Source organism: Patagioenas fasciata, chromosome 11, assembly GCF_037038585.1.
Source record: "Patagioenas fasciata isolate bPatFas1 chromosome 11, bPatFas1.hap1, whole genome shotgun sequence".
NCBI lineage: Eukaryota > Metazoa > Chordata > Aves > Columbiformes > Columbidae > Patagioenas > Patagioenas fasciata.
In genome coordinates, this window is record NC_092530.1 from 17950758 (window position 1) to 17978721 (window position 27964).

General features: G+C 43.0%; 1 protein-coding gene across 1 annotated transcript in view; it reads right to left on the reverse strand.

Annotated features, from left to right (window-relative positions):
- Window positions 1–27964, reverse strand: part of NRK (Nik related kinase) — a 100686-nt gene that overhangs the window by 27488 nt on the left and 45234 nt on the right. Inside the window, exons 8-20 of the mRNA XM_065846354.2 lie at window positions 25475–25529; window positions 23163–23241; window positions 22292–22467; window positions 20393–20465; window positions 19792–19987; window positions 18813–18977; window positions 17903–18064; window positions 14265–14417; window positions 9314–9445; window positions 8438–8505; window positions 6706–6818; window positions 3774–3871; window positions 2614–2732 (exon numbers count right to left, since the gene is read on the reverse strand). Of these exons, the coding sequence (XP_065702426.1) occupies window positions 2614–2732; window positions 3774–3871; window positions 6706–6818; window positions 8438–8505; window positions 9314–9445; window positions 14265–14417; window positions 17903–18064; window positions 18813–18977; window positions 19792–19987; window positions 20393–20465; window positions 22292–22467; window positions 23163–23241; window positions 25475–25529 (1589 nt within the window). The remainder of the gene's footprint in view (window positions 1–2613; window positions 2733–3773; window positions 3872–6705; window positions 6819–8437; window positions 8506–9313; window positions 9446–14264; window positions 14418–17902; window positions 18065–18812; window positions 18978–19791; window positions 19988–20392; window positions 20466–22291; window positions 22468–23162; window positions 23242–25474; window positions 25530–27964) is intronic.

Sequence of the window (27964 nt, forward strand, 5' to 3'; positions counted from 1 at the left end):
CGACCAGTGGTACCTTTGCATTTTAAACTTTTTTACCCAAGTGGAACTTTGTTTATGTTTTGGGTCCCCCCTCACTCCTGTGGGAGGGGTAAATATTTACACACTGAACTTAGAAGGAATGGCAAGATATGAAACAGGATAAATGGTGAGTGCAAGGACCTCAAGCACCAGCAGATCTTACATGATGTCAACCTCCCACTCATTGGGGAGAAAGTAATTCCTAGCCAAGCACACACCTGCACCCACCTCGTTTGAATGTTGGAAGGGAATAGCAAATAAAGAGCAGAGAGTGGAAACTGAACTACACAAAATAAGCCACAGGAAACTCAGTGTTTTAGAGGGATGGTGAATGTCACAGGCATTGAAGAAAAAAGCACTCCCAGTGGAACTGGAGAAATTAGCACCAAGGGAATAGATACGCTATAGAAGTAGGTAAGATGCTGGATTGTATACACTGATATCCTTTCTCAAAACAAAAGCCTGGTGTGTGTGAGGGAGAATTCCCGTTCATGTCAGTGAAAAGAAAAACAAGACCAGAAGTTGTTTTACTGGTGGAAGACAGCTGCCCTTAGTCCTGCCTTTGTCAGAATTGAGCCTTCTCGGGCTGGTTAATGAGATTTGTCCAAGAGAACATGAAGCTCTTCCTCTTGTATATGTGCATGTCCCAAGTCTGAGCACCTCCATGAAAGCTGGAGTGTGGACATCAAAGGCTGTTCCATAGCACAGGAAAGAAGAAGGAAACACAGATTGTTTTTAACAGCCAACTAAAATTTGGCCCAAGGTGTCTCAGCCAAGGCCCACACAGAAACACTCCTACAGACTGCAAGGGGCTTCAGATCCTGCATTCACATGCTCTAGACAGCAAGAAGCACAAAAATCTTCACTTTATCCAGAATATGCAAAGTTTCGATGCTGGCTGCTGTTTTCTCTATGATCACTATCCTTTTTGCTATTTACTTATTAGTAATCAGGATATACTTCCCAAAGTATCTTTATTTTAATATAAATGGTACTCAGCCACAGTGAAGGGACTTTGTTAATAAACAAGACTATACTTCTGATTTTGCAAGAATTCTTGCAGTGGCTGTGTGCACCAGAAGGCAAACCTGAGAGGGATCATCCCCACAATACCACCTCTCTATAGGACTGGCGGATCTCACACACAGAGGAGATGCAAACAACACATGCAGATTTCCAAAGACAGCGATACCACTCCTTAAAATCATTACAGCATGCAAGGATCACAGCAATCTAACACTTACACAGCAAGTCATTGCTACAGGGCAAATCCATATTTTTATGTAGAGTCTTTCTGAGGTCTAAGATGAATTCTATAACCTAAAGCAAATAAAACTTTTTACAGATCAGAATAAGGTGGTTTGGAAGAGGAGTAATACGAAAATAAAGGCATCACAGTAAAAATACAGCTCTTTCATGTACACTGAATAAGCTACAAGATTTTTAACATTCTCCTCATCCCTCAACTCTGAAAATGAACTTCAGAAATGCAAATCAGGAGCATATGCAGGCACAAAAACTCTGCCTTCTTCCGAGCAGCACAGGGGAAAGGGCTGGTACCAGGCCAGCGCAATAGCTTGCCAACAGTGCTACAAATCTCTGCATCTCTTCCTGAAGACTGACACAACTGCATGTGCAATTATGTCAGAAAAGCAAGAACCCCATTGCCCGATCCCAGAGAGCTCTGTGGCCCTGTGATGCACTTCAAAGCAAATCCTAGAACTGGAATCAAGCTGAAGTCTCTTTGCAAGAAAATTAGAAGTTTTATTCGTTGATACTGAAAAATAACTCAGTTTGCTGTTTCGAACAGCAGGGCTGGCCAGCTGATCCCACAACTCTCTTTCACTTGGACTAGCAAGCTATTCACGCTCCATTATTTCTCAGCAGAAAACACATTTTGCATGACAGGTAGAACACCATAAGGTGACAGTCACAAAATCCACAAGATAAGCTGGAAAGCTAGAAACGCTTCAGGCAAGATCAGGTTTGTACGAGCCACAGCATCATCTGGCAACCACAGCAATTGTGCAAAACACCAATACTAAAAATACAGCAAATTTTACAAAAACAAATCCTGCTTACTCTACCCCCTCTTCATAAACAGCCCTGGTGAAGGAATCAGCTTTTCAGTGGCAATTACTTATCCCAGAGTGAAAAGACTATCTCAATACACAGGTCATGTTTGCCTTGCTTTTTTCACTGTAACCTGTATTTAGCATGAAGGTGTACAGTTTTTACAGTTTTCTTTCCCTTTTTTTTTTCTTTCAAAAATTCTATTTAAATGTAGATCAATGTGAAGTAATCTCTGTAAAAGCACTGCCTATTGATATTCAGTTTAAACAAGACATTTCCTCATTTTCCCAGGGCAGCAAGTCATCAAAGCTTATTACACTGCATACATCTGATGGAGCAAACATTTACCCTCAGGAGTTCATTATAGTGCGATTAAACTGCTTAATTAAAACTGACATAAATGACTGATAGTAACTTCAGAAGGGAGGTAGTATCTATGTAAGCCAACTTCTTCCAGATATTTAGAAGCATGTAATAATAATAATAATAAGTAATAATTAAAAAAAGAAAAATCAAGCAAACCCTGTGTGGTTCATGTCATCTTCATCACTGCTGTCAGCTTCGTCACTCGATGAGGAATAGTCTGCTGCTTTTAAGAATGAGCTGGCACCATCCTTCCCCTTGGCAAAGGAGCCTGGACTCTGAACAAAGGAAACTCAGTTGATTTATTTTTCTCCTGGAAGAACCCATCGCTAAACAGCATGTGAAGTACTTTACCATCCCCGCAAATATAGTTATTGTCACTTCCACATCAAAAAAATCTTTATTAGGCTGTTAATGCTTTTGTTGGTCCATCACAAGTGAGTATTTCACACAGGAAAGTGAACCAAGACAAAACAGCTGATTTTCCTACAAGCTGAAAGGTGACTAACTTTAGTCAGTACACATCGGTAGCTCACAGCCACCAGCCCCAGCCCTACAGGAACTCATATATAGGCCTCCCATGTCATTGGCAATGGCCTAAACACAGAGTCTTCTTCAAACCTCTGGTCCCTGACAAGGCAGGAGGGGTTGGGGACCCTGGTACACTGTGGCTGTCCCTGTTGACCCATTCTGCATCCCCCAGAGCTGCCCAGACCTGCCGGACAAATTTTAAAATGCTAAGCATCCTGCAAACTTTTGAAATGCCAAGCATCCCACATATGAGCTCTTGTACAAGGCACCATGAGAGCTGCAGTTGTCCAACAGACATCCTCCCACCCCAAGCCCCACCAAAGATGATAAATGCATCAGTAAATAGCAAGGAGGAGCAGCAATCACCCTTTCCATCAGTAGCAAGTCAGCAAACAGAGCCAGGACAGTCCTGAGTGTGTGACAGGCTGGTAGCATCTACGCCAGGCAGTTACACACTGGGTATTTGCAGAAGCCACTGGCATGGTCTAGACTTCTGGGCTGCATGACAGCTGACCAATGACTTCCTGAAATATTAAAGACATACCCTTCCTTTCTAAAGATTTATGATCAGACTGGTTCAGGAAAACTGCTGATGACCTGAGCTGGACACAAGTCAGACCTGGACTGAAAGCTGATGAGACACATTAACATAGCAACAAACTCAAGCCAGCCCCACACTGCCTCTCAGGCGGACTCATCAGCTCCAGCTGAGGAGCTGTCTGCATAGACATGCCCTCAGTGAAAACCATGAACAAACAAAAAATGTCAGTGAATTTAAAAGAACCTACTGCAATCTGGCCCTGATGAGAAGCTTTTTCAGACATCTTAAGCAGCTGCAATTGGTTTTGGGGCAAAACATTCTCTGCCTTGGCTGGTCCTGGAGTCCCTGGGAATAAATAAAAGTTTATTTTTTAAATGCATGTGCAGCAGAGAGAGGAGACCAGTAAGAAAAGCACATACAGTTACCACCCAAAGCAGAACCCAGCCTCAGCTGACAATCTTCTTTTTTGCCTTTGTTGCAAAGGGAAATATTTTTGCTTGTTTTCCAGTGGTTCTGAATGCCACAATATTAAGTATATAAATTGATATTGGTGCAGTTTAATGCTGCAGGTGTAAAACCAGCAGACCAAAACCTTGGCAACACACTCCCACTGCATACCAGCAACAGTTCCATGGACTGGAAGGTAGCTTGCAAGGGAAAAGGGTTGAGCGCATGCTAATCCCTTTCTCCGATCCTCTTCTTGAGGGGAGACACCTCATCACATCAGCAGCTGCTGGTCATATTCCAGCACTAAAGGTGCCACCCAGCTATATTCCTGTGTCTGCAGACAGGGGGCTGGAGGATGTACAGAAGCCTGGGCACCTGATGAACATTTTCAGGAGCAAACAGATGTGGTGCCTTCATACAACTGGTGCATAAAACCAGTCTAAAGGGTCTGATTCTCTAAACCCAACTGGGCTGAGAGCAAACAGCTGCACCAAATTCCACTCACGAGCATGGGGTCAAGCTGAAAGCAGAAGAGGATTCAATGCTTCCCTTGGCAGCACCAGGAGAACCATTTTTCCAATCCCTGCTTCCCTTGGGGCACACGAGTGTCACTTCTCAGCTCCCACTTCCACTTGGCACCACGAGGGAGTAGGTAACAAGCAGCCCTCATTCTTGCAGAGAGCGCTGGACCCTGCCCAGCAACAGGTGGCACCTCGTGACGCTGCCCGAGGTCAGGTAGGGGTAGCAAGGAAGCTGCGGCACTCTGCCTCCCCAACAGGAGGCACGGGGACCTCCATTTGCCACCATGCTTGCAGTGTTGAATACCCAAGCAAACAAAACTGGAGGAGCTGGAGTCCATCTGTAGGGGCTGATGCTGTGTTAGGAGGGATACCTGCAGATATTTAAGCAAATCTTCCATTTCAATACCCCCACTCCCCTCTAAGCTACTTGGGAAGAGCAAGAGCAGCCTTGGAGAGGTGTTGTCTTCTGCACACAATTCCTGATACAACCAAAGGGAGGGAAAGCAGATGTGCCCTGCCACTGGGACACACCAGCCAGCTCAACGCCTACACATCATTCAGCAATTTGTCCCATGACTATCCCACTGCTACCAACAGGGCTCCCTGCAAGTTAAGGGGAGAGAATTCAAGCTCACACAAATTAGGATTTGTATTTGGTAATTTAGATAGTTTTATCACAATGGCTTCATGCACTCATGCATTTCTCAAAGCTTTTAAAATTCAGAATTCCTTATTGGTCAATGAGTACCCTAAGCAACTCAGCAGAAGTATTGGCTTTAAAATATTTATAACCCTTTCTCCTCCAATTCAGTATCCCTGTGGGTCCTGAGAAAGCAACAAACTCTTTCTGAAACACCATATGCCAGAACTAGCTGTAATTTAATGACACTTAAGAACCCAAGGAGACAGTTTAAACCACAAGGGAGGTTTTCTATTCTTTCCATTGCTGGCAAGGTTTTCATTTCTCCATGCCAAAATTGCACAGGAGTTATACATCATGCAGACACTGCAAAGTTGAGCTGGGCTGTTGCACGTTGTTCATCTCTATGCTGCTATTCAAACATAAAATGACATAAGAGCAAAATGAAACAAAACCCAAGCAGTTTAAAGTGTGCTTTGGATTTCTCTCGAAGCAAAGCTTCCTATTCTGTGCAGTTAGTGAAAGCAAAACTGGCTTGATTGTGTAAGTGTCATAAATAAGCAATTTGTTCTTCACTTATCAAGGGCTTGCAAATGAACGATGTGAGCCTCCGTTTAAAAACAAAAGACCTCAGCAGCTCACTGGTGTGGTTTCACAACATTTTTAGCAACCACTCTGCTTCGAATTGGGCATGATTCACCATGTTCCCTATCTCTAGTAGTCAACCTGGATGTAAAGTAGTGTAACCACACCAGTGCTTTGCAAGGAGCTACACAGCAACTGCCCTAACAATGACCCACAGGAAACACCCTTAGGAATGAGGGGAGAGGAACACAGCTGTCCACTTCTGCTCCGTGTCCCCACCTGCCAGAGTCTCGGGTCATGTCTCAGGAATCAGAGCCTGTACTGTAAAAAGTCTGCACAACCACGAGCAAGCCCAATGTGTTCCTACATCCCCATCAGTGATACCAAGATAGCTTACAAAGTTGCACTTTGCTTAAACTGCATGAGTTTTTAACTTCCTCTGCCTTTTTTGCACTATCTCAGTGCACGTGAAAGAATAAAGGAGAAATGTCTCATAGGTGCTGTATGGACGGTCTTACGCTTCCTTCAGCATGTTATTAGAGTGTAGAAATATTAGTGTATAGCAACTGCTCATCTGTATCATCTTATCAGTGGGCAATGCAAAAAAGCAGCATAAGGTTATGCAGAAAATGCCAACGGGTGAACACTGGTATTGAATTATATCTGTGTGTCTGTAATGTTGGCTCTGCTGAGTTTCAATGGTGTCAGTAAGTGCTACAGAACTGATTCTTTTAAGTTCTTAATTGAAGAAATTCAGATTTTCTATACAGAAATACGTTCACAGTCACTTTTTGGCTCAGGAAGTGTTTATATTTTAGGAACATGGAACCATAAAAGCCAGAGGGCTTTCAAAAGCCTATCACCAGAAGATATCATTTTAAAAAATACACTATTTGCAATGCAGCACTTAACACCCTGCAGAAGCCCATTTCACGTGATAGGAATTTTGGACAATTTGACTGATGGATCTTTGACTTAGGAATCACCTGAGGTTGATCGGCTGCTCTGATGTGATCCCATCTCCCATTGCTTGTTGCCAGGAATGCTGCTGCTATTCAGCTTCAGAGCATGTTCCCCAGGGGACGACTGATGAGTGTTACTAAACAGGGAGACAAAAAGCAGATCAGACTATCTTTCATGCAGGGACACAGACTGGAACAGACTTCCTAGGCCACTGAATCAAGTTCCCTGCTGTTACTGTATGATATAATACTCGTGATAAACAAAGATTTTATATTTATTGCTGCTCCAAGCATGGCCACCCAGTAGTGAGAGAGAGAACAGTTTCCTCCAGCAGTCATTCTGGGAGATCACAGAGATTCCCAAATCACTGCAAAATATCCTGCTATATGTACTTCTCCATTGGCCTCTTCAGATCTGGGTCACTTCTGATTCCAAAAATCTCATGGCTTTTACAAATACTGAAGCCTGCTCCAGTACCCTTCTAGAAGATACATCATCACTCACTTATCAATGCAGGATGAAACCCATGGGGCAGTAAAACAACCTGTCAAGCCTGTAATGTAAAGCAGTGGCTCACCCAGAAAACCAGGCTCAGAAGCCACTCACTCAAAACACTGGGATTTACTTACATGCTTACATTACATTACTTACATTTTCTGTTTTGCCTCCTAAAATTCCTAAGTATAGGGCATTTAGGGATTGACTTGAAAATTATTTGAGATGATGTTTCTGACTCTGGCTCAAGAGAAGTGCTGCACATTATTTTGTCATGTCAGCTAAATCTACTTCCTTTTCCTATCTCTCCAGCCCTAGTTTCTCACAGCACTATGTTCCCTGCTTAGACATCCTGTGGGGGCTCCCCTTTACCACTGAGCTCTTGGTCTTTTCTTCTGGGATATGAAAAAAGTACACTTGCCTTAAGGGCAGACTGCCAAAACAGTCAAGATACATCTACAGACAGCATATTTGCCTGTTCAAGATACTAGCAGGCAAAACAAAGCTACAGGCACAAGCTTCACAAGCTATAATTATTAGTGCCTAGAGAGGCAGCTGGGGCCAGATCCCCACTCGCCAAAGTATTCAGGCACCTACTAACGCGCCTGTGAAACCAATGACAGCGGCAGTGATGTTCATCATCTGCCAGAGCATCCAGGCACTCTGACCAGCAGAACTCCCACCTGCCTTCCTCAGCGCCAACAGGTTTGTACCTCAAGTAACCTTCAGCAGATAGTTACTCTACTGCCGAGGGAAAGTAAAGCATCACCAAATCACAGTAAGTTAAACAGCTGCACAACACGCTGCCCATTAACTGGGAAATGGATGCACGACTTGCATGCAACCCACTTTGGCATGTTCAACAGGGAAAAACAAATGGAACACCTCACTGCAGGAATTATTACAGATGGAACAGCCCTTTTGTATTAAAAATATTGTGTTCCATCAGAAGACAGAACTACCTTGCGTGAAAAGGAGGACAAGATCTACAAGAGGCATGTTTTTCTTTAAATCAGTTTTGTCAATCATGAAAAGGAAGTTGGCCTAGACATTTCTTTCAGGTTTAAGATCAGGAAGTTTGGTTAGTTATTTCTGTGGACAAACTGTCTCAAAAACCAAAATAATTGTATCTGCTATTATGGGTACGAACCCACGCAAGTTTTGGTGTTACTGAAGTTATGGTTTTGTTTTTAATAACTTTAGTTTCCCTTTTGATACTAAATCAACATTAGTATAAACATAAAACACTTAAGAGCTTACCTTGAAAGGCATCTCTGATGGCCAGGCTGATCCCTGCTGTAAAATTTAGAGGTTGTCCTTTCTGGAACCTTAAGGATCAAATGTTTTAAGTTTGCTACTGATATTTTAGACTCAGTTAATAAATGTAATGCTTATCCTGTATCAATACAAAAATAAGACTAACCAACATAAATGAAAAATGCTTCAGTGGGACCTGTGGAGAGGTCTTCCATGGTATCAGCACTGGAAGCTGCAAGTCAGCAGCAGGTGCTTCCAATTTGCTGCAAGCCTGTGCAGTCTGTCAGGGTGCAGATCGCAACTGGTTTGCACCTCTCCCTAGAGTCAGCATTATTCTTGGCCCATATTTAAAGGAGACAGGGAAATGCATCTGCAATCACTGAATGCAGCTGTCCCTGCGTGGTGGATTACCTGATGTTGCTACCGAACGGCTGGGGAAGAGACACAGACACACACAACCCAACCGCAAAGCAATAGAACGAAAACACCCATGCATGCACATACACATCCCTGCACAAATATTCTTGTTCTTAGAAATCCTGTTGAAAAGAGAAACATACTATCGCCTGAATCACACAAAATAACGAGATTTGCTGCAATAAGCCAGAGATTTCACCAAAAGGGCAGCTACAAATACTTGTCTAACAAAAGCAGCGTATCTGCACTTGCAGATCCTGCAGATGTTATATACATATGCATAAACTCAGAAGAGTCACCTGCTCATACATTTTGATCTTCTTTCTAGATCACTGAGACCCAGTTAATGCACAAGCAATGAGACATCCACACAACTCCATGAAGTCCAGAGGATGGATACTACACAGCATAGCGGAACTCTATTAACCACTGACAGTGCCAAACACTCTGAGGTTCACATACCTTTGGGGGCTGTTCTTCATTTTGACTCGCGCTCCAGAATACATCATCCTGCACAGGGCTGAGGGGTGTCGTCACCATATCCGACAGCGAACTGCTGTGGTACACATCCTTACTAGCCCGGAAATTTTCACACTTGAAAGAAATTAAATACATGTTGAAGTGTACTTCCCTGCCTATGTAACAGGTCCCAGCCTCAACAGATATCAACACTTCTGTCTGTGAGATCAAACTTCTAGTAAATGCACAAGGAGTATTGTGTTTGGATACAGCTCTGCTCACTTTGTTTGCTGTGAACTAAGTTATTCATTTCCAGCATATTGGTATGTTAGGCACAAATATTTCAAGGTGAAGGGTACAATAAAGAGAAATTGTAAAAACATCTATGTTGTCCATTTATCTCCCCCTTCTTACATCTATGGAAAAGCTAACAGTCACTGGCAATGCACAGTGAACTACTTAACTGGTTGATGTAAAAAATACTGTTGAATAAGTACAGTTCATTGAAACCTGACCAATGTTTCCATTTCAGAATTTAGATGGCAAAATCCCTGGGGGAACCCACCTCCCCCTAAATCAGATGTTGACTTCCGAGTGAGTCTTTGCAAGCCTATCATCAGCCTAGTGTCAATGGGGACAAACTGCCAGCTGGAAGTGTTTTCATTTCTCCAATGGTTATGAGGGTGTCCTGGCTCTTCTCTGTAACTGTTTTTTCTATTACTTGAAAAAAATTAAACTTGAGAATCCAGTAAGAAAGAAATAAGAAACTATGCTCACACTATGCCTCATGGGTAGTCATGTCCAGGTGCTCCCATTGTGACTGCGGGTGTTCAAAAGGTATCATCAAAGATTTCAAATTAGAGCATTAGGATCACAAATGCTCTAATCAGCGAGGGGGAGGGAAGCAATCGAATCACTTCTTTACGAAGTCTTAATTCCAAGGGAACAGTAAGTAAACGATGTAAAACTCAGGCTAAGATACTCAAAATTTGGTCATCCAGTTCTTTCTGTGTTAAAAAAAAGGAAAGGTCCTTTCAATTCTACACACTAATGATCTATTACACCAGCATCTTCCAATGGGGGAGAAAGGCAGAGAGCTAAAAATGTCAACTGAATGTACTGAACCTCCCTGAAATGAGAAATCCTCTTAGACACAAAACTGAGACAGAACACACGGAAACGCTGTGTGAGCTGGGCCCATTTTGAGGGATTGCTATGCAAGAACTAATTTGATGTTACAGAAATAGAAGAAAATGAGAGAAATGCCTGCAGCTATAACCACTTTGTGCTTTATCTTGTCAGAGTTCCCATGCAAAGCAGGACTGGGGCTGTCTGGAGACACCCGCAGCCGGCAGGAACGCCGCGGGCTGACGTCCTTCCCATGTCCCGGCACGATAACACACCTCTGCTGGGGCACCCCCTGCCCAAACACGCCGCTGCACCAGCATCCCCGCCGCTTGCAGGCCTAACAAAGAGGCTGGCAAGATTTGTCTGAGTCAAAGTTCAAACTCTTGTGTTCCAATTGAGTTGCTGCAACTCAGATCAGAGAGAGCTGCAGTTCAGTTTCCCCAAAGAATGATTCGGACAAATATTATCAGTCAAAGACTGAAATTCTCCTCTTCCCTAGTCTTAAAAATAAAACACAGTAACTGAGAACTGTGCACAGCTTTTCAATAATATAATATGATTATTAACTCCCTATAATTCCACACACAAGAGTAATTATTTTATGGGAACAATGTTCAAAATCACTTAAATACTGACAGGCAGTAATTATAAAATTAGTTAAAGATATCAAACATCCATTTGAACATCCCATCACAACCTCCCAGACCAGCAAGGAAAAGTCAACTGCTGGAAAACAGTCCTGAGAAGTTCAGCTAGAGTAAGATTCAGGTGCTTTTTCTGCCTTTCTGGGACACTATGTTCTATTGACTTACTTTACAGAAAATCGCTTTTTCAGCAGTTATAACATCTCATAATCTGTGTCCTTTCATTTTGTCAAAATTACGTTTTTGTCCAACATGATTGTCACTAATAATAGCTTCCAGTTAACCAGAATTATTTCAACAGCAAAATGTTCCCCTGAAATGATGCATTGTGGCTATAGCAACAGGTTTTATAGCAAGCGTATTATTATCAGAATATAGGAAGATTATTTTTCCCTTGCCACTTCTACAATAAGATACTTACATTTCTTCCTAAATTCCAGGTTTTGAGTCCTGAAGACTACCAGAGAACTATTTGTGCTTAAAAGCAGGGATGAGCTTTGCTGAATCATGATATAAATGACTGGGTGGATCCAAACTCTGCAGATGGTACCCACATACCTTCTCTGGGCAGAGAGACCAGCACATCAGTTCCCTGTGAAGCCAAGAAGCGACACCTCTTTCGGGCACATTTTCTGTAGGACCTGCAAGAACTTGCAATTCCACAGCAAGCCAAAAATGTCTCAGGTAACCCCTAAAATCATAGTGTTTGATATTCCATTTAAGTTTTACAGCTAAAATAATTTGTATGGGGTGAAAAAAATTCAAAAAACACCTAATAACGATTCTAAACTACTCAGACTTAAGCCTTAAATCATTCTTATTTTAAGTAATACTGAGAGAACAGCAGCTCCTCTCATGCACAGAAAGCACAGGCAGATAAAGTGTTACCTGTTATGTGTCTTCAAACCATAAAGACACACCTAACAGAGCTAAGGAAAAGTACCCTTGGCTCCCTGAAATTATAACATAAGGTGATACACTACAAAAGACTGATTATTAGAGTTAGTTTAAAGGGATTTAGGAGCAAGAAGTTTTAAAAAGGCAGGCTGCACTGCTTTTTGGAGAATGCCTAAGTTACTGATTTCAAGTGAATCTACATATGGGGTAGATAAGCACAACTGATGTTACAAAAGAGCATAAGGAAAAGGATTTTCTTAAACTTCTGAGCAGGTCTGCTCTGGGATACTGGGTGAATCCACGACCTAATGCACAGCTAATTCTAATATTGTAAGCGTTCTTGTTTCTTTTCAGCCACATTACTCAATCCAGTGGAGGAGCTCTAACTAGCAAATCCTACAGGAAAACCACAGAGTCAATTAAAAAATGTGAGTTCATTTCAGATGAGAGCTAAATTCCTCCACTAGTCAGGCAGCAGGAGACCCTGGACAAGGAAACAGACTCTGGCTTTGTTCAAGAAGTCTCTGTGAAATTCTGCAAGTAACCCAGAACGGCTCATCCCACAGACCCCAATGTGCTACTGCACTGCAGCAAACGCAAAACAGGTATGAAACTGGTGGAGATGGGACACTCTAATCTGGTAATATCTCATGTATCCCTTACCAGACAGATGGGATACAAGACACTGAGAAATCATGCTCCCTGCACCTCAGGGGCTGTGTTAACATTTCCAGCAAAATAATTTTGAGAGATTTGGGCAACCAGGATGTGCCACAAAAATCTCACAGAATACGATCATTTAAAATAAGAAGTCATTTTTGTCTGAGCAGAGCTGTGATGACAGATGATCCCTCTCTGACAAACCTGGCTGGAAGTTCTTCAGCACAGACATCTGTGATGAATTCAGCTTGCATTTTAACTCTGCAGCTCACTTTCATTTTAAAACAACAAGGCACCCACATATCAAGCGTCACAAGTACCTTGCTGTGAGTCTTTTAATCTCCAGGTGACTAAATGGCCCATCAGTCCTATTGCCTTAACACATTGTATAGTTAATACAGGCACTGTATCCAAACATGCTGCTATTAGCATCAACAGCTGCTGCCAACCAGCCAAAGGAAACACGGTCCTTCAGAGGATTTATAAATTACCCATTGAAGTTCATCTGGTCCCCATGCTAACACTGCAGGTAAAGTACAGATTGGCTTCTCCCTGTCCACATCGTCTCTATCAGCTGGAGCACTGACTGGTGTGTGGGTGACAGGGCAGCTGCCAGCAGGGTCTCAAATCACATGGTAACTCCTGTGTATCACTTTCTGCTATTATCCTTCAGTAGCACCAGCACATTAAACAGCATTAATTTTTTATAGCGTAGTTTCCATCAAGGAATGTGGAAGAGGTTGGTAAATGGTGCTTCATTCCTCACCACTCCCCTTGGCAGCTAGGAGAGGTACTACCAAACAGAGAAGCACTGACAGGGTGTAAAGGAATGAAGTGATTTGTCCTAGGTGACACAGCCAGCCCAGAATGCAGCTCCTTTCATCCCGGGAGTGACATTTTAACAGGGCAGGACTGTCCTCTGTACAGCCACTGTGCTCCTGCAGAATCCCAAATGCCCTGCAATAAACTACGGACTATCCCACTTCTACTGTAGGGTTGAAAGACCTCCAGGAAGCTGACAGCCTCCACCCAAGGCCAAGATACAAATGTCCTTCTTGTAGACCTTGCACCAGCTCTCCAGTGAGTTGATGCTACAAGCCAGGCCATCAACTCAGCCCAGTTACAAAACTCATGGCTCGAGCAGAGCACTCTGAGCAACCTGATCTCATTGGAGATGCCCCTGCTCAGTGCAGGAGAGTTGAACCAGAGGACCTTTAAAGATCCCTTCCAATCCAAACTATTCTATGAGCTTCCATGCAGGATGGAAAGCTTGGAATAATACAACCTAACCTCACAGTAATAACCTGCTGTTATCAGACCACAGTGGAGGGTGCAACAGTGCGGCCATTCAGGCTTTCTATGATACATCTATGAGTAATATCATGGAATCAGCAATCAGGCATCAAGTATATAAAAATAACTGTTATATTTACGCACCACAGATCAGGGTTAGATAATTCCATGTAGAACTCAGCAGCAAAGGGTGGCACTGAAAACCTCTGAGCTGGTTTGCACAGGCCTCAGTCACTTGTGTCCGGAGCAAAGAGAACCATGTTTCTGATGTGCTGTTCTGCTTAGGAACCACCCTTGTTTTCTCCTCCCTACCCGGGACAGCAGCACCGTACCTGCACTAACACGGCTCTCTGTGGCGCAGGGGTGCACGGGCTGGAGCTGCTGCCTGATCCCATCCTGGTGTGTGGTGCCGCTTCGTGCCCCAGCACCGCTGGCCACTGCAGGGCTGCCTGGATGCCGTCACTTTCCTTTTTTCGGTCCTCGCCCTGAGAAGGAGAAAAATCAGCAGCATGTTGCACACAAAGCCTCAGGCTTTGCAGCCTGGATGTTCTCCAACAGCAGCACCCTGCGTGTCGACTCTTGACAGACCTCCCCATGGCGAGAGGTCAGCCCTGATACAATATGAACCATTACTGCCTCTCCATCTGCAACCCTTCCTTTTCTATCGGGTTTCCAAACTGCAACAAGCAAAAGGGTCTGAGTTCCCATCTGCTGTGTTCTAGGCCATCCCATTTGCCACAGGCTGGGATTTTAGATGGGAGGAATCCTCTGTCTGTATTTACTTACCTTTGACAATATGCAGACTGTTTTGCTGTGCATTTATTACCCTCTACCACAATGCTGACATTTCGTCATGTTGCCTTCTATTTTAAAACACTTTTAACTCTCTATCTTTTGGTAGGTTACTTGCACTATGGAAAAGACCGAGGAACATGATCTAGAAGGAATAAAGGTCCTTTTATTTCCTACGGACACTGGTCATTACAAAAATCTTAATCCTATGGTTCTGATACCACTGTTCTTTCCAGTTTCATTTGACATGAATAATTCCCATTCTCTACTGCAAATCCAGCATATCCTCCGATTCAGCACCCTAGAAACAGCTCTACACAGTAAACTAGAGATTAACACCATAAAAATACGCAGTTATCTGTGTCTGGGTGGGCATTCTTACTGGTATCTCTCACTATATCTGGATGGTTCTGCCTAAGTCAGGAAGGTAAGCAAATTTTTAACACAACATAGGAAACTGCTGAGGAGATGGAAAATAATTCCACTTAGTCTCACAGATCTTGATTGAGAAAAAAAAAGAAGAAACCATACACAAAAAAACTTGTGAAAACAAGCAACCACAGCCAAATACCATGAAATTCTAGCCCCACTGAACTCAACCATTACACTGCTCTTGAGGCCAGATTTTCATTCCTTGTGACTCCTAATAACAAAAGGCAGATTTCATCATAAGCAAGCAAGAAAGTGTAAAAACTAGAGTAGTTTCACTAAGCTAGATATGATAATTTACCTACCATGTCTCTGCCCAAAGGGTGCTTGTATATATTAGGATCCAGATGCAAACTCATGCAGCCAACACTTCAGGCTCCCAGAACTGATGCCAGCCCCAGCCAGGCACTGAACCGGTGCAGCCCCAAGCCCGAGCTCAGAGTCCCTGTCTCTCGGCACATTTAGCCCCAGTGCCGGCAGGACCAGAGCCAGCAGACAGCAATCTCCCGTCTGCACACACCGGGGCAAACTCCCGACCTGCCTGTGACAGGATGAGTGCGAGGGCAAAGATGAGAAACTCCCAATAAAGGGTTCTGTGGCCCCAAACATTAAACTGAGGCTTTGGAGGGCTTTAGGCTTTTTTATTTGTTTGTTTTTAATGCCTGAATGCAACAATAATTCTGGAGAGTTTTCTATATCAATAACTGGTCCTGCAAATCCCACTGAGCCCTAAAAAGTAGGCAAACAAACTTGCTCTTGAGTAGGCTATCCTTATTCCCATATAGATCTCTCCCAACAGAAAAACAAGCATCTCTTTGGCTAATAAACCAGGTAAGATCAATATCAACATGATTCACTGAGTTGTCACTGTTGAAAACAGTCTCAACTTTAAAGCATTTTTAAATTGTTGTGAACAATTATGACTGCTGACATAATTACAAAGTCTCAAACCTCCACCAAAAAATGCAACCCTGTGCCACTGCCATTTTAGCCGAAGGATCTGTGACTTCCAATGAGTTCTGAGATTAGGTAAGTGATACTGTAAAATAATTTGTTCTTAAAACTGGAGCATATTGTGGTAGCCATAACAACAAGAGCCTCATGCATTGAACTTAAACCGCAAGCAGCACTTTATCTGCAACTGGTGATATTTTATTTCACCACTAAATTAAAAGTTAACAGTGACTGCGCACTAAATTCCATAATACATTTCATTCTGCTACAAAGGGGTCACTTACAAAACACATGTCAAAACCAGAGATGAGTATTTAAGCTGACATTTTGTAGTTCTTTTGACATCTAACTACGATGAAATAAAGTTAAGCTAACTCAACTGAGTTGCATTTTCTTGCCACCCACTGAAAGCCTAGTAAAGGCAAAGCATTTCTGAGATACTGTGTATTTAGCAAAAGCAGCTTAGTCCTCTGTCCACACCCAATTTGCTGTCCAGCTGGAATAAGACCCAGCCCTCTACCATCAAACAAATACTGATTTCAAGAGGAGTTCGTTCAAATTTCAGTAATGATGTGTTTAATCGGTCAATGCAATAAAGTTTTTAGAGCTAGGGCACTCCTTTTTTTTGACGGTTAAGTTGTACTTCAAACAGAATTATTATTTTGTTTTAACAAATTGCTAATCTAACTCAAGATCTTTTGTTGTCCTGATTTCATATTGCTGCTTAGCTGTTCACAGACTCTATTCTGTTATTAAAATTCATCATTTCAACAATCCTAGCAATTTCATTTAACTGTTTATGAATATGGAAAACTCCAGCTAAGGGAACCAGTTGCAGCACGCACACACACACCAAGGGGTGACAAAGCAGGCACTTGCTAAAAGGCTGCAGCAAGATGTTAAGAAGCAGAACTCTGCAGTCTTCCTGCATAGATGTGCATAAGCTCTCCTCATGCCTTTGCTTAGGTATTTTGGGAAGATGTTTTGCCATGAATCCAGGGACCATCACATCAACTGTTCTATTTAGACACAGCCACATAAGGAAGAGCCTGAGAGCTGCTGAGATTTTTGAAACTGATCCAGATTCTAGAAACACCACAAATTGCATCAGCTGTAGAACCGGGCTCACAAGTTGGGATTGTATCAAAAAGAAAAATAAGCGTGCTAGGAATTATGAGATAACATGTGAAATGGACTCATAGCTTTTACAACATGCTAACAGGAAGCAGAACAAGTTGGTGCATAGCAATACTTTGAGTTGGCATTAGAGTGTAATGGATTACAATTCTTAATCAAGGACTACGTATGGCTACCCCTGACCCATCAAATCTTATCTACCTGAAATCCTGGGGGACAAAGAACAAGAAAAGGCATCACAGCCTGACATTGTGGCACAGAGATCGGTGCTTGAGAGTGTAATGCTATTCTGCATCTGGGTCAACTTTGTGACCCCTAAAATCAGGCAGAGACATCTGTTAAACCTCAGATGATACTACCTTAATTCATTCCTCTTTGGAAGACAATGGAATGGCACCCGGTTGACCAGAAGGACCTTGTTTCCCCATTCACCAGTCACACCCTTCTCTGAACTTGAGGAGAAGCAACAGAGCAACATTTCCTTACCCTCACCCTCTATATTGATGGAAACCAAAGGTTTTATTGTAGCATAAGTGTGTAGTAAGACACAGGTCAAGCTCCAGATTTAGGTTTAAAGATCAGGGTTTTCTCTGCTTCAGCATTACCACAACATCATAAACTACAAAGCACCCAAACGTGACACTGTCTGAGACGGTACCTCTTTGCTTGTGCTGCTTGACGGAGGATGCACTGATGAATTTGAACTCTTGGAGGGCTCCTTCTTCTTCTGCTTGTGGTCATGCTGGAGAGACAGCAGCTGCGTCTGATCTTTGGGGAGAGTTCGATGCACCTTCCTGTTGTGCTGCACATCTTCCACTTTCTGAAAGCAAAGAGTGATGAACTTCAGAGAGAGCAATGCCTTGGAGGACGACCAAGTCGTCTGATGGAAATACTGGCTTTTCACAGAAAAAAGTGAGCACAATTCCAGCAGGGCTGACAGGAGAGCTACCACCCTGAGCAACAGGAAGCATAATGTGACCCCAAATACACTGTGTTTGGCTTTTGAGTCAGCATGTCAGAAAATCATATTTTTTCTTCTTATTTTTCCTTAAACCAGAGGGCTTTAATCAAACACTTCATGTTTCTGTGTCACTGAAACATTAGAAAACCATTGTGGCTGAGGTGCCAGACTTGACAATGAGATTTCAGCATTAAAATTAACCTCTGCTTCATTTTTATCTATGAAAAATAAATGGTCCTGGTTACAACCCAAACAGAAGCTGCAGACTGGGAATTTAAGCTTAGGTTGATCTGATGCTGGAGGCTTTCAGGGTAAAGATATTTTAAATCAGATTGAAGTGACTGAAGACCATTTCAGTACTGAGAAACAGCAGGGACAAAAGTGGGAGAGGCAGTGTCATTGCTATAGATAAGAAGGATGACTCAGTAACACGTAAGTTGACTCGAAAGAAAGTTGAATCTCAGAATAAGAGGCAGTAAATGCATTAAAAAAAGTCCCTCTCTGGTCTGTGACTCAGAGGACAGGAACATCCTCAAGGAACTGAGAAAGATATTGGCTACAGGAACAGGGGGCTGTGAATTGCTGTCAGTAAACACTTTTGTCATACCTGCTTCTTTTCGGATTTCCTCTGTCCGTCCACTATGAATCGTTCATCTTCCACAGCCCGTTTGTCTTCTTTACACCTCTCCTCCTTCCTCTGAACAGCCTTAGCCTCTGGCCACCTCTGCTCACACTCCTGCTGCCTTCGTAGCTCCTGCTCTCGCCTCTGATGCTGGAAGACAGCCAGGGAACAACGATGCTTATTTTACTTTACATTTGTAACCACCAATTACTTGTGCCAGTGTTCATTAGTCACAAGGCCCATTTCCTGCCATGCAGTCACTAACGGGGATACCCGATGCTCTGCGCAGCGGGAGCAGACAGCCACAAGCTGCCACTGCAACCACTGCCAAACTTGAAGTGAAACCTTTGCCCTTTTGGCAGCCGAGGGCAGATCTGCCATTCATTTAAGCAGGCGCGTAAGATCTCTGTGATGGCTGGCAGCTAATCGAGTGACAAATGTCTTCCCGTTATTTTGAGAAGGAAGAGTTTTTCCAGAGTCCCCCTGTTCTGCTGGAGTAGCACTATGCTTCACAAAAGCCAGCACAATGCCTGAATTTTACCACATAGATACTCACGAGAAGAAACACATTGGTGATTTAACAATGCATTCAACACCACAGCATGTCAGACAGCTGAAAAGGAAGCAGCTATCCTGTAACATCTTAAACAGGAGCAGGGCCAGGACTCTGCATTAGACTCGGAATTGGGCAACACACATGAGAAAGATCAGGATCTCTCATCCCACCTGCCTAGGCTGCCGAACAAACCCAAGCAAAATTGTCAGCAGGAAAAGGACACAGCCCATTTAAAATAATTTAAAATCATTGTGTTCAAAAGTGACACAGTTCTCCCAAGGCTAAATATTACAATCCAGGTTTTGCTGACAATTTAACAAAGCCTTCTTGCCTCTCAAAGCCTACTCTCTACAGGTACATTTTTTATTTGTGATGAGACATGGAACAACAATACAAGCCAGTCCCTACATCCTCCAGCCTCCTCCTCTGCTCTTTCTGCTGCTCGATCCGTTTCTGCCGCTCTGTCAGCAGCTGCTTCTTGTATTTCTCCTGGTCCTTCAGCTGCTGCTGCTGGTGTTGAGGGTCAGAACGGTTTTTGTTCTCCTGCTGCAGTCTCAGAAATTCACGACGGAGAGTTGACTCCCCTGGGAGATTAACTATGGAGCTGAAACAGAAGGGAGGTTTCTACATGACTAAACGTAACATTAAAGAGAGAATACAAGGTGTGTTTGGAATTGCTTGTTGTCCCGTATTAGCAAATTAAGATGTTCCAATAAATATCCAGCATGTTGACTATGCATCCACACTTACTGTGCTACCAAACAGCCTGAAGCTGATTACTGAGTCCTTCATTTGAGAGATTCCTCCCTATTGCAAGGAAACTAAGAAGCAGCTTATTATGGACGCCTTATACTCGGCAGTTATATTTGATAGCCAGAAACAGTTAAAGCTACCGGAGGGGATGCAGGAAATAAGGGATTCAGAGCAAGTTAAGAAAGCCATTCTGGCTGAGAAGGGCTGCCTTCAATGAGAACAGCTTGAGCAGTCAGTGTTTCTATTCCAGTAATACCTTGGTTCTCCTTCATCTTCATTCAGCTCATCATCTTCCTCCTCACTTCCACTGTAATCATAGTCCGTTTCTTCTAAAAAAAAAAAAAAAAAAAAGAAAAGAGAACAATACAAAAAATCCCAGTGGAGGATGGTGTTATTTAAGATGTGATCTTGAATTCTGTTTCTGAGCACTCAACCTGAACTCCATGTAGCTCAGAGGGAATTTAAAGGCCACAGGTTGCACTGGGAGGCTGAGGGGAGGTGAGATATCTATGTGCATAATTCAAAACCTAGTTCAGATAACGTTTCAGGGCAGCCCCTTTACACACTCCCACCTTTTCCCTTTGACTGACTGTATTGGTTTTGCAAAACTAACCTGTTTTCACAATCTGAAATAAATTAGGCTAAACCCACAGAGAAATCCACACCCCATAACAACACCAGCAGAAGAGTTCTTCAGAAAGAAATTTAGAGATAGGGCATAAAAGACTTATACTGCCCTTCTCTGCTACTTCATGCCTGTTGTATGGCTAAGCTGAGGCCTTCAGTAAATTCAGGTTTCCATTTGTATGGAATAATTTCCATTTGTATTGAATCACTAGAAACAGGGACAATAAGTTAATGCTAGTTCTAGCACAACAGTTCAGAAGAAGGTGACCTGCACTTTTAAAGTTCTCTTCAAGACTAGCATGAAGGCAGCTTTTAAGCGATATTTTCAAACTGGTCTTACTCTGCATTGGTTACTATACGGCACGCTAAAGCGGGACTTCGTTTTTTTGGAAGTCACAATTTTGAAGCGTATAGTCTGGCAATTTCACACTGTTCTCCCTTCCAGGGGAGCCTTAGTTAAAAATAGCACATTTCAGGTCAAAATATAACTATCTATCAAGAAGTGATTATTATCACTACACTTTCCCTCCCCCTCAAGGGCATTTGTGAGAAAGTCTAACTCACTATCTTTCCATTCGAATGTGCTTTGAGATTCATAGCTGAAAGAGGTCGCAGCATTTGCAACTACTATTGGAGTCAGTAAATCTACACTGCAACAGCAATTTCATTTTAGGCACAAACGTTCCTGTTGTCAAATAAATATTTGGAGTTCGTAAGTTACTTCCCAACTGTATGGTGTATTCTGAGTTTGCCCTCACAGTGTCTGATCTTCACAGTGTCCCTGCCAGTATAAAATACAAGGAAAAGGAAGAGGGGAAAGAGGGAAGGGAAAATCAGCAGACAACCGGCTGCGGCTCTCTCTCGGCTTTGCACAGCCCTTAGTCTGCTGTGCACAGGCATTTACACAAGTATCACCCCCACTCCAGCAGTGCCCCTTCCAGGTTTTGCTCTGAAGAGTACAGCTACCATTTGGAACAAACTCAGATTCTCTCTTTTCCTTCAGCCACCCTGTGAAGCAGATGATTCATTATACCAGTTTGTGTTCTGCTGGAGCTTGGAGGCCTTCTCAAGGTCTCTTTTTTGCACTCTGCTGTAAAACGCTTAAAGAGCTCTTCTTCTCCCAAAGAACTCACAAGCTAAAATTATATGGAGATACAACAGGTAAATTAAATGGATTTGGGACAGAAAGATAAACTAAGAGACTAGGAAAGTCTCGCCGAGTACTACTTAGATACTCAAGAAAGTCAAGGCCTAGGCTTTACTTGGACTCTTAGCTCATGTTAGCATAAGGGTTGCTCTCAGTGAATCAAAGTAGTCAGGCTCCAAAGACTTTAGCACTTAAACACCATTACGGACCTGGGCTTTGGCAAAGAGACCTTTAAAACGGCCCCACTGCTATCAAGGACAACACTTGCTCACAGTTTTCCTGGTTCTAGTATTTCGGTTGCATCTGCCTTGTACTCTGCTGCCAAAACTGGAAGTGGACCTACTCTCAGCAGTGCCTTTTATTTTGTTTTTGCCACATTACCCTTTTCTCCTTTTTTCTTCCTGGTCCTGTCCAGGTGGTCTTTCAGCATGATGCGCACTTGCCGTTCATTCTGCATGTCTCGGATGAAAGAATGCTTCAGCAAGGTTTCAGTGGATGGACGATGCAAATAATTTTTTACAAGGCAGCTTTCAACAAAGTTTAGGAATTTCTTTGACCTGAATAAGACAGAAAAGTGGAAGAAAACAATAATCCATTTCAGCTTGTGCACCAAGCACTCCCCACGCCCGATGGAAAGCACTAACTTTGCGAGGTGTCCCTTTGCACTGGACCTGCGTGAGACTATTTGAGTTTTGCCATCAGTGCGTCTCCTGAGACCAGCACAGCACTGAGGGCAAATGATGGGGAACTCCACCCCAACCGCCCTCTCTGTGGAGTTACCCTGAATTCACATCAACAAAACCACAACCTGGTCAACACAACTCTTTCAAAAAACGCAATTATCATTTTGATATGGTGAAGATTTTCTCTATACAATTCACTTAAAAGACAAATGCATTCTCTGTAGGCCACAGTGACTGTCATTAGTCCCACAATCTCCGTGCAGTCTTCTGACAAACCCTGACCCCAAGCAGCCCATCTAAGCCTTGCCTATACTGCAGTTTCGGCCACCTGTGCTAAACTTTAGCAACTGCAATGACTGCTGCAGTTTAGGCAGAGTTCAAAAGAAAGTTATAGCTTCCCAAAGGCAAACTACATCTGCACCTGCGGCTTAACCCAGGACTAGAAACAGCCTAGAAAAGACCTCATAGATCACTGTAGGATTTAACAAGATCATTGTCTCCAGACAGTAGAGCTCAAAATCCTCCTAAACCAAAGGCAGCAAAAATATAGTTTTTATACATGTCTTTACCATTTTCTGGATTTCAGCTTTGGGGGTGGGTTCCGTGGGATGAGGAAGAGCGCTCTCATGGGGTGCATGTCACACAGGGCTGCAAAGGAAACCACAAGCTATCAAAGGGTTCACGTCCCCCCGTGTCCCTCCCACAGCCTGACCACGCTGACCCAGCTGGGCCAGCAGCCTGGTTCACCCCACACAGAGGAGCAGTTCTCCACAAACACTCCCACTCCCAGCAGCACAGCATCCACCGCAGAACCACACCGATAGTCAACAAAACTCACACTACAGCCAGGAAATAAAATCTCTGAGTATACAGAAATCTTTCACAAAAATATGCCGTTATTGCCAATTAAATGAGATTTGATGGAAAGGCTGCGTGGCAGGAACAAGTACAACTTTCTTCATATTTTTTATGTATAGGACTTCAGAAGGACATAAAAAAAGTTCACCTTTCCAATACACGAAAAGGTGTTTTTGCATAAATAGAAGTTCAAGTTGGGATTTAAATACTTACCTAGTGGGGTTTTTGTTGTTGTTATTTTGTTTTTTGGTTTGGTTTGTGTTTTTTTTTTCTGGCTTATGATTCAGCTGAAAGATAAGCTGAATTTTAAACAAACCCTTACCTACATCACTTACGGCATAAGAGAAAATGCAGGATGAAGAAAACCTGATGTAAAGAGGAGAGCTCATAAACTGTTTCACTGGCACAGAGCATAGTGACTAAGTACAGATTTCATCTGTTCTGTGTTTCAGGAGTGTGAGCACCAATATTAGACAATTCGCAACAGATTCTACTCATGCATTCAGATGCTGGTTTCTCTCCAGCTCAATGTACTTCTCTTTAGCGTCACTGTTGTGGAAAGCTGAAGCTACAAAGAACTCTGTAGAAAGTAAATACCATCACATCTCATCTATTCCAGGGATTTTGTGAGGAATTAGGAGTGTGCTCTGTCTATCATGGAGAAATATTGAGGGTCAGAGGTCCTTCTTCACAAAACAGAGCTACTGAATGTCCACTGATATGAGTTATATGGAGCCTGATTTCTTATGTTATACAGGTGTTCAGCAGTGATTTCTCTTCACAGGAATGGACTTAGTGCATTACAGAACTGGTAAAAGTGAGAAGACTGTAGTTTGGTAAAGCCTTCCCTGCCTTCTATTAATTTCTGTGCCTGCATCCACCTGCCATCATTTCTTACATGTGGGTTCTGTTTTTGACTTTCTCCTTTGTCTTTTCAGTTGCACATGATACAGTGGGGATGGGGAGAAGTCTGGCTTCTAGCTATGCGTCCCAGGCACTGTTGTGCTACAAAACACAATGCAGCAGAATATCATCCATAGCATTTCCCTGCCAAAAGTAGTGAAAGCATCGAATACAAGTGCCATGAGGAGTTAGCATGCAAAGTTACGAGGTCTCTCTCAAAGAAAACTCCACACAGACTCATGTCTCAGGACTAAGTTTCAGCCAGGCTGAAGCACAGTGTCTAAAAGTGCTCTGAACTCCAGCTGCCTCCCGAGCAGTGCTAAAAACCAAGTCTAACGGGAGAACAGCCAAGTGCGTTTTTTTAAAAACACAGCCTACGTGCTCTCAAGCTCTGGCCAGAGTATAATTTATTTCATCTCCTGTGCTCTCAGCCGTGACCGGATACCCCATCACATCACATCTGCTTCACGGGCGCTGGGGCAAAGCCACCGGTCCTCTGCGGAAACAAAAATGCACGAGGTCTTTGCATGCAGGGTGCAGCTGTCGATCTCTGCCCCGCTGCAGCAAGAGGCCAACCAGAGGGGCGAGGGGGCAGCTGGCAGGCGGGGGCGGCTGTAAAACTACGGCAATCTGCTCTCAGGTTGAGAATGTGGTTATGGACTGAAGCCATTATGTGAGTAAACGCAGTATTCATCCCCAAACCTGTGAGAATCAAGTCACTCCCAGAGTAAAAATATAACCTTTAGGCCTAGTTTCTCCCACTGCCATTTCTTTTTCAGTGACCTAAATCCAAAGCCACTCGTCAATTTGTTCTGCAAACGTGTCAATCACTTCTGCTTAGCTGTACCCACAGGCAGTGATCAGCAAAGTGCTGCTACGAAGAGCTCTAAGAAGAAAAATGTTTGTTTCCCTAAGGAATGAAGGCAAAGAATCAAAATATAGACTAAAGAGTCTAACAGGAAAAGGAAAGCAAGAGAGCCCAAATGAGAAAAAGTCATTGATTATTTTTAAAAATACAGTGAGCAGCAGAATTTTGTACATCTGTGCATGAGCCAAGCACGAGCTATTTCAACACAAAACATGTTCACAGAGCATAGACACTTTATACCAAATCACTTACGAGGAGCTCCTTCGGCCATTTCAATGGCAGTGATTCCCAGAGACCATAGGTCACTCTGTAGGAAAAGAAACATTGCACATTGCAACTTGCAGCATTCAAGCGTTTTGTTTGTTTCCTTTTTGGTTTTGTTTGTCAATTTGGGGTTTTTTGTTTGTTTTTGTAGTTTCCCTAGATTTCTCCTGGATCAGGTAGTTTTAGTCGCAGTGACATACATTCTGCTCCCTCCCATTCCCTACTGAGCTTTTAGGAAATGTGCTAATAGCCAGAAGCTTCCCATTTCCCATGCAGCTCTGAACAGCTGATTCATCATTTAAGCAGCCAGCCCCAAAATGCAGACCTTCTGCATTCAAAACACAAGAGCCAGAATATAGCAGGCACTGTTTAAATATATGTCTTAAATCTTTTAAACTGTTTAATGAGGCAGTGAGACACAGCAGTGCCTCAACCCCCTGCTGCCGGCCAAAAAAATTCTTGGCCTTAATGCTTATTTCAGAGCAGTCATTGCTGAGTTTCTACACCGAAGGAACAGAAATTACAGTCAAGCCTTGGGGTCTGACTTTTTCTGCCTACAAAGTCTCCAGTCACATGTTTTTGGGCACATGAAAGGAGAGCACATCACACCATCACATTTCACCGCAGCGTATGCTCAGCTCAGTGAACTTCGAGTGGAGTTGCCTTAATAATCTTATCTGGATGCTAAGGACCTGGTTTTGATCGTGGAAGGTAAATCTGAAACACTACCAGGGACTGTAAAAACCTCACAGGTTTACACTTGATTAATCATGTGCATTTTTTTTTACTATTTTTTGTGTCTAAATGTAGCCAAATGACAGGCACGTGACCAAACCCACTTGCAGGGCTTCTCTAAAACTGTGGTTTAAAAAGGGAGCAACAGAACCTTCAAAGATTAGAAGCACTATACCACTACAGGAATAGGAGCTCATACCCACCTGGCACTCCAAATTTGACTTTATTGACAGAGCCCCCTCAGTCCAACCGCTCTGTTGGACCGGTTTGCATCATAATTTGTGGAGGGATTTGACAACAAAGCTGGTGGGAATTCAATAGATTAATGATCCTGATGTTATTAAGTAAATGACTGAAAAGTAGAAAAGTCATCTAGAAGTAGTACCGCAGGTTTGGGGGACAGTGGGAGAAACAACCAAGCTACAAAAAATTTTGGTTTCAAAGTGTGAGAGGCAGACAGATGAAAGGGAGGATGACAGCAGCGTTTGTAAAGGTCATTGTGCATATATATATTTAGGTGTATATAGTTTTACTCATTTGTTATATATTTTTTTTAACTATTATTATTACTTTCAAATCAGACCTGGAACAGCAAGAAGTTACAGAGTGGCCTCCTGCTAGTTTGCCCATCACATCAGCTATAAACCTCTGCAGAAAAAAACAGCCCCATTCTGAGTCACAGCACTGTCTGCCTAAGTGCTTCCAAAACCCTCCACTAATCAGCTTTAAACTACCATCTGCAGAATCTATTCAGAAGTGGGTATAAATGCACACAGATGAACTGTGATTATTACTGAAGACAAAAAAACCCTCAAGAATTAGGGGTGCACGTTCCTAATGCTTTTATCTTCTGAAAAGTACACATCTGAAAAGGAAATTGACGGGGAACAGGGAATGAAGACAAGAGATTAATTTCTTGAGGTTATAGTAGAAGATTTACATGGTATGAAAAATAAAATTATATCCAGGAACATTCTTTGGTCATGACAGGCACACAACATGACCTCAATCTGCCAGTGCAGCACAGAAGGTCTCAACAAGGGAGAATCACAGCCTCTGAATCACTAGAAAATGGAAGCAATAACAGGTTCTTCTAATAAATATTTCTGAACCCACAATTAGAACGAGAGGTGCAAAGTGGCAACCAAGAGAGCACCTGAACTGGTGGGTCACTCAGATGGTGGCTGCACAGAATGTCATCCGTGGAAAACATCCCCCAGGCTAAGTGTAGACAGACAAATGACAACACTGCTGGAAAGAGGCCAGAGAACAAAGAATAAGCTTTGTAAGTCTCTCTGGAACAGTATCAGCATCTTATAAGAGTTAGGAGGGGAACCAAAAAAGTCCTTGATAGCTGTTCTTGGGCTTCCCAATGCAAGGAAATAATGGACATATTGGAATGGGTGCAGCAAAGAGCCACAAAATTGTTTAAGGGACTGGACCTGGGAGGCTCTGGGCTGAGAGAGACAAAACTGTTCAGACTGGCGAAGGGAAGGCTCAGGCGATCTCACACACACGTACAGACTCCTGATGGGAGCGAAGTGAAGACTAAGCCAGAGTTCCAAGTGGTGCCCAGTGACGGGACAAGAGACAATGGGCACAAACTGAAATACAAGAAATTCTGTGCCTTCTCACTTCTGACACCCTGAAAATGACCAGAAATCATTCTGGGATGGGAAACCTCTTGCAATGACAGGCTCATGAATGAATGAAGTTATGCTAATTATTGACAATTAACTCAGG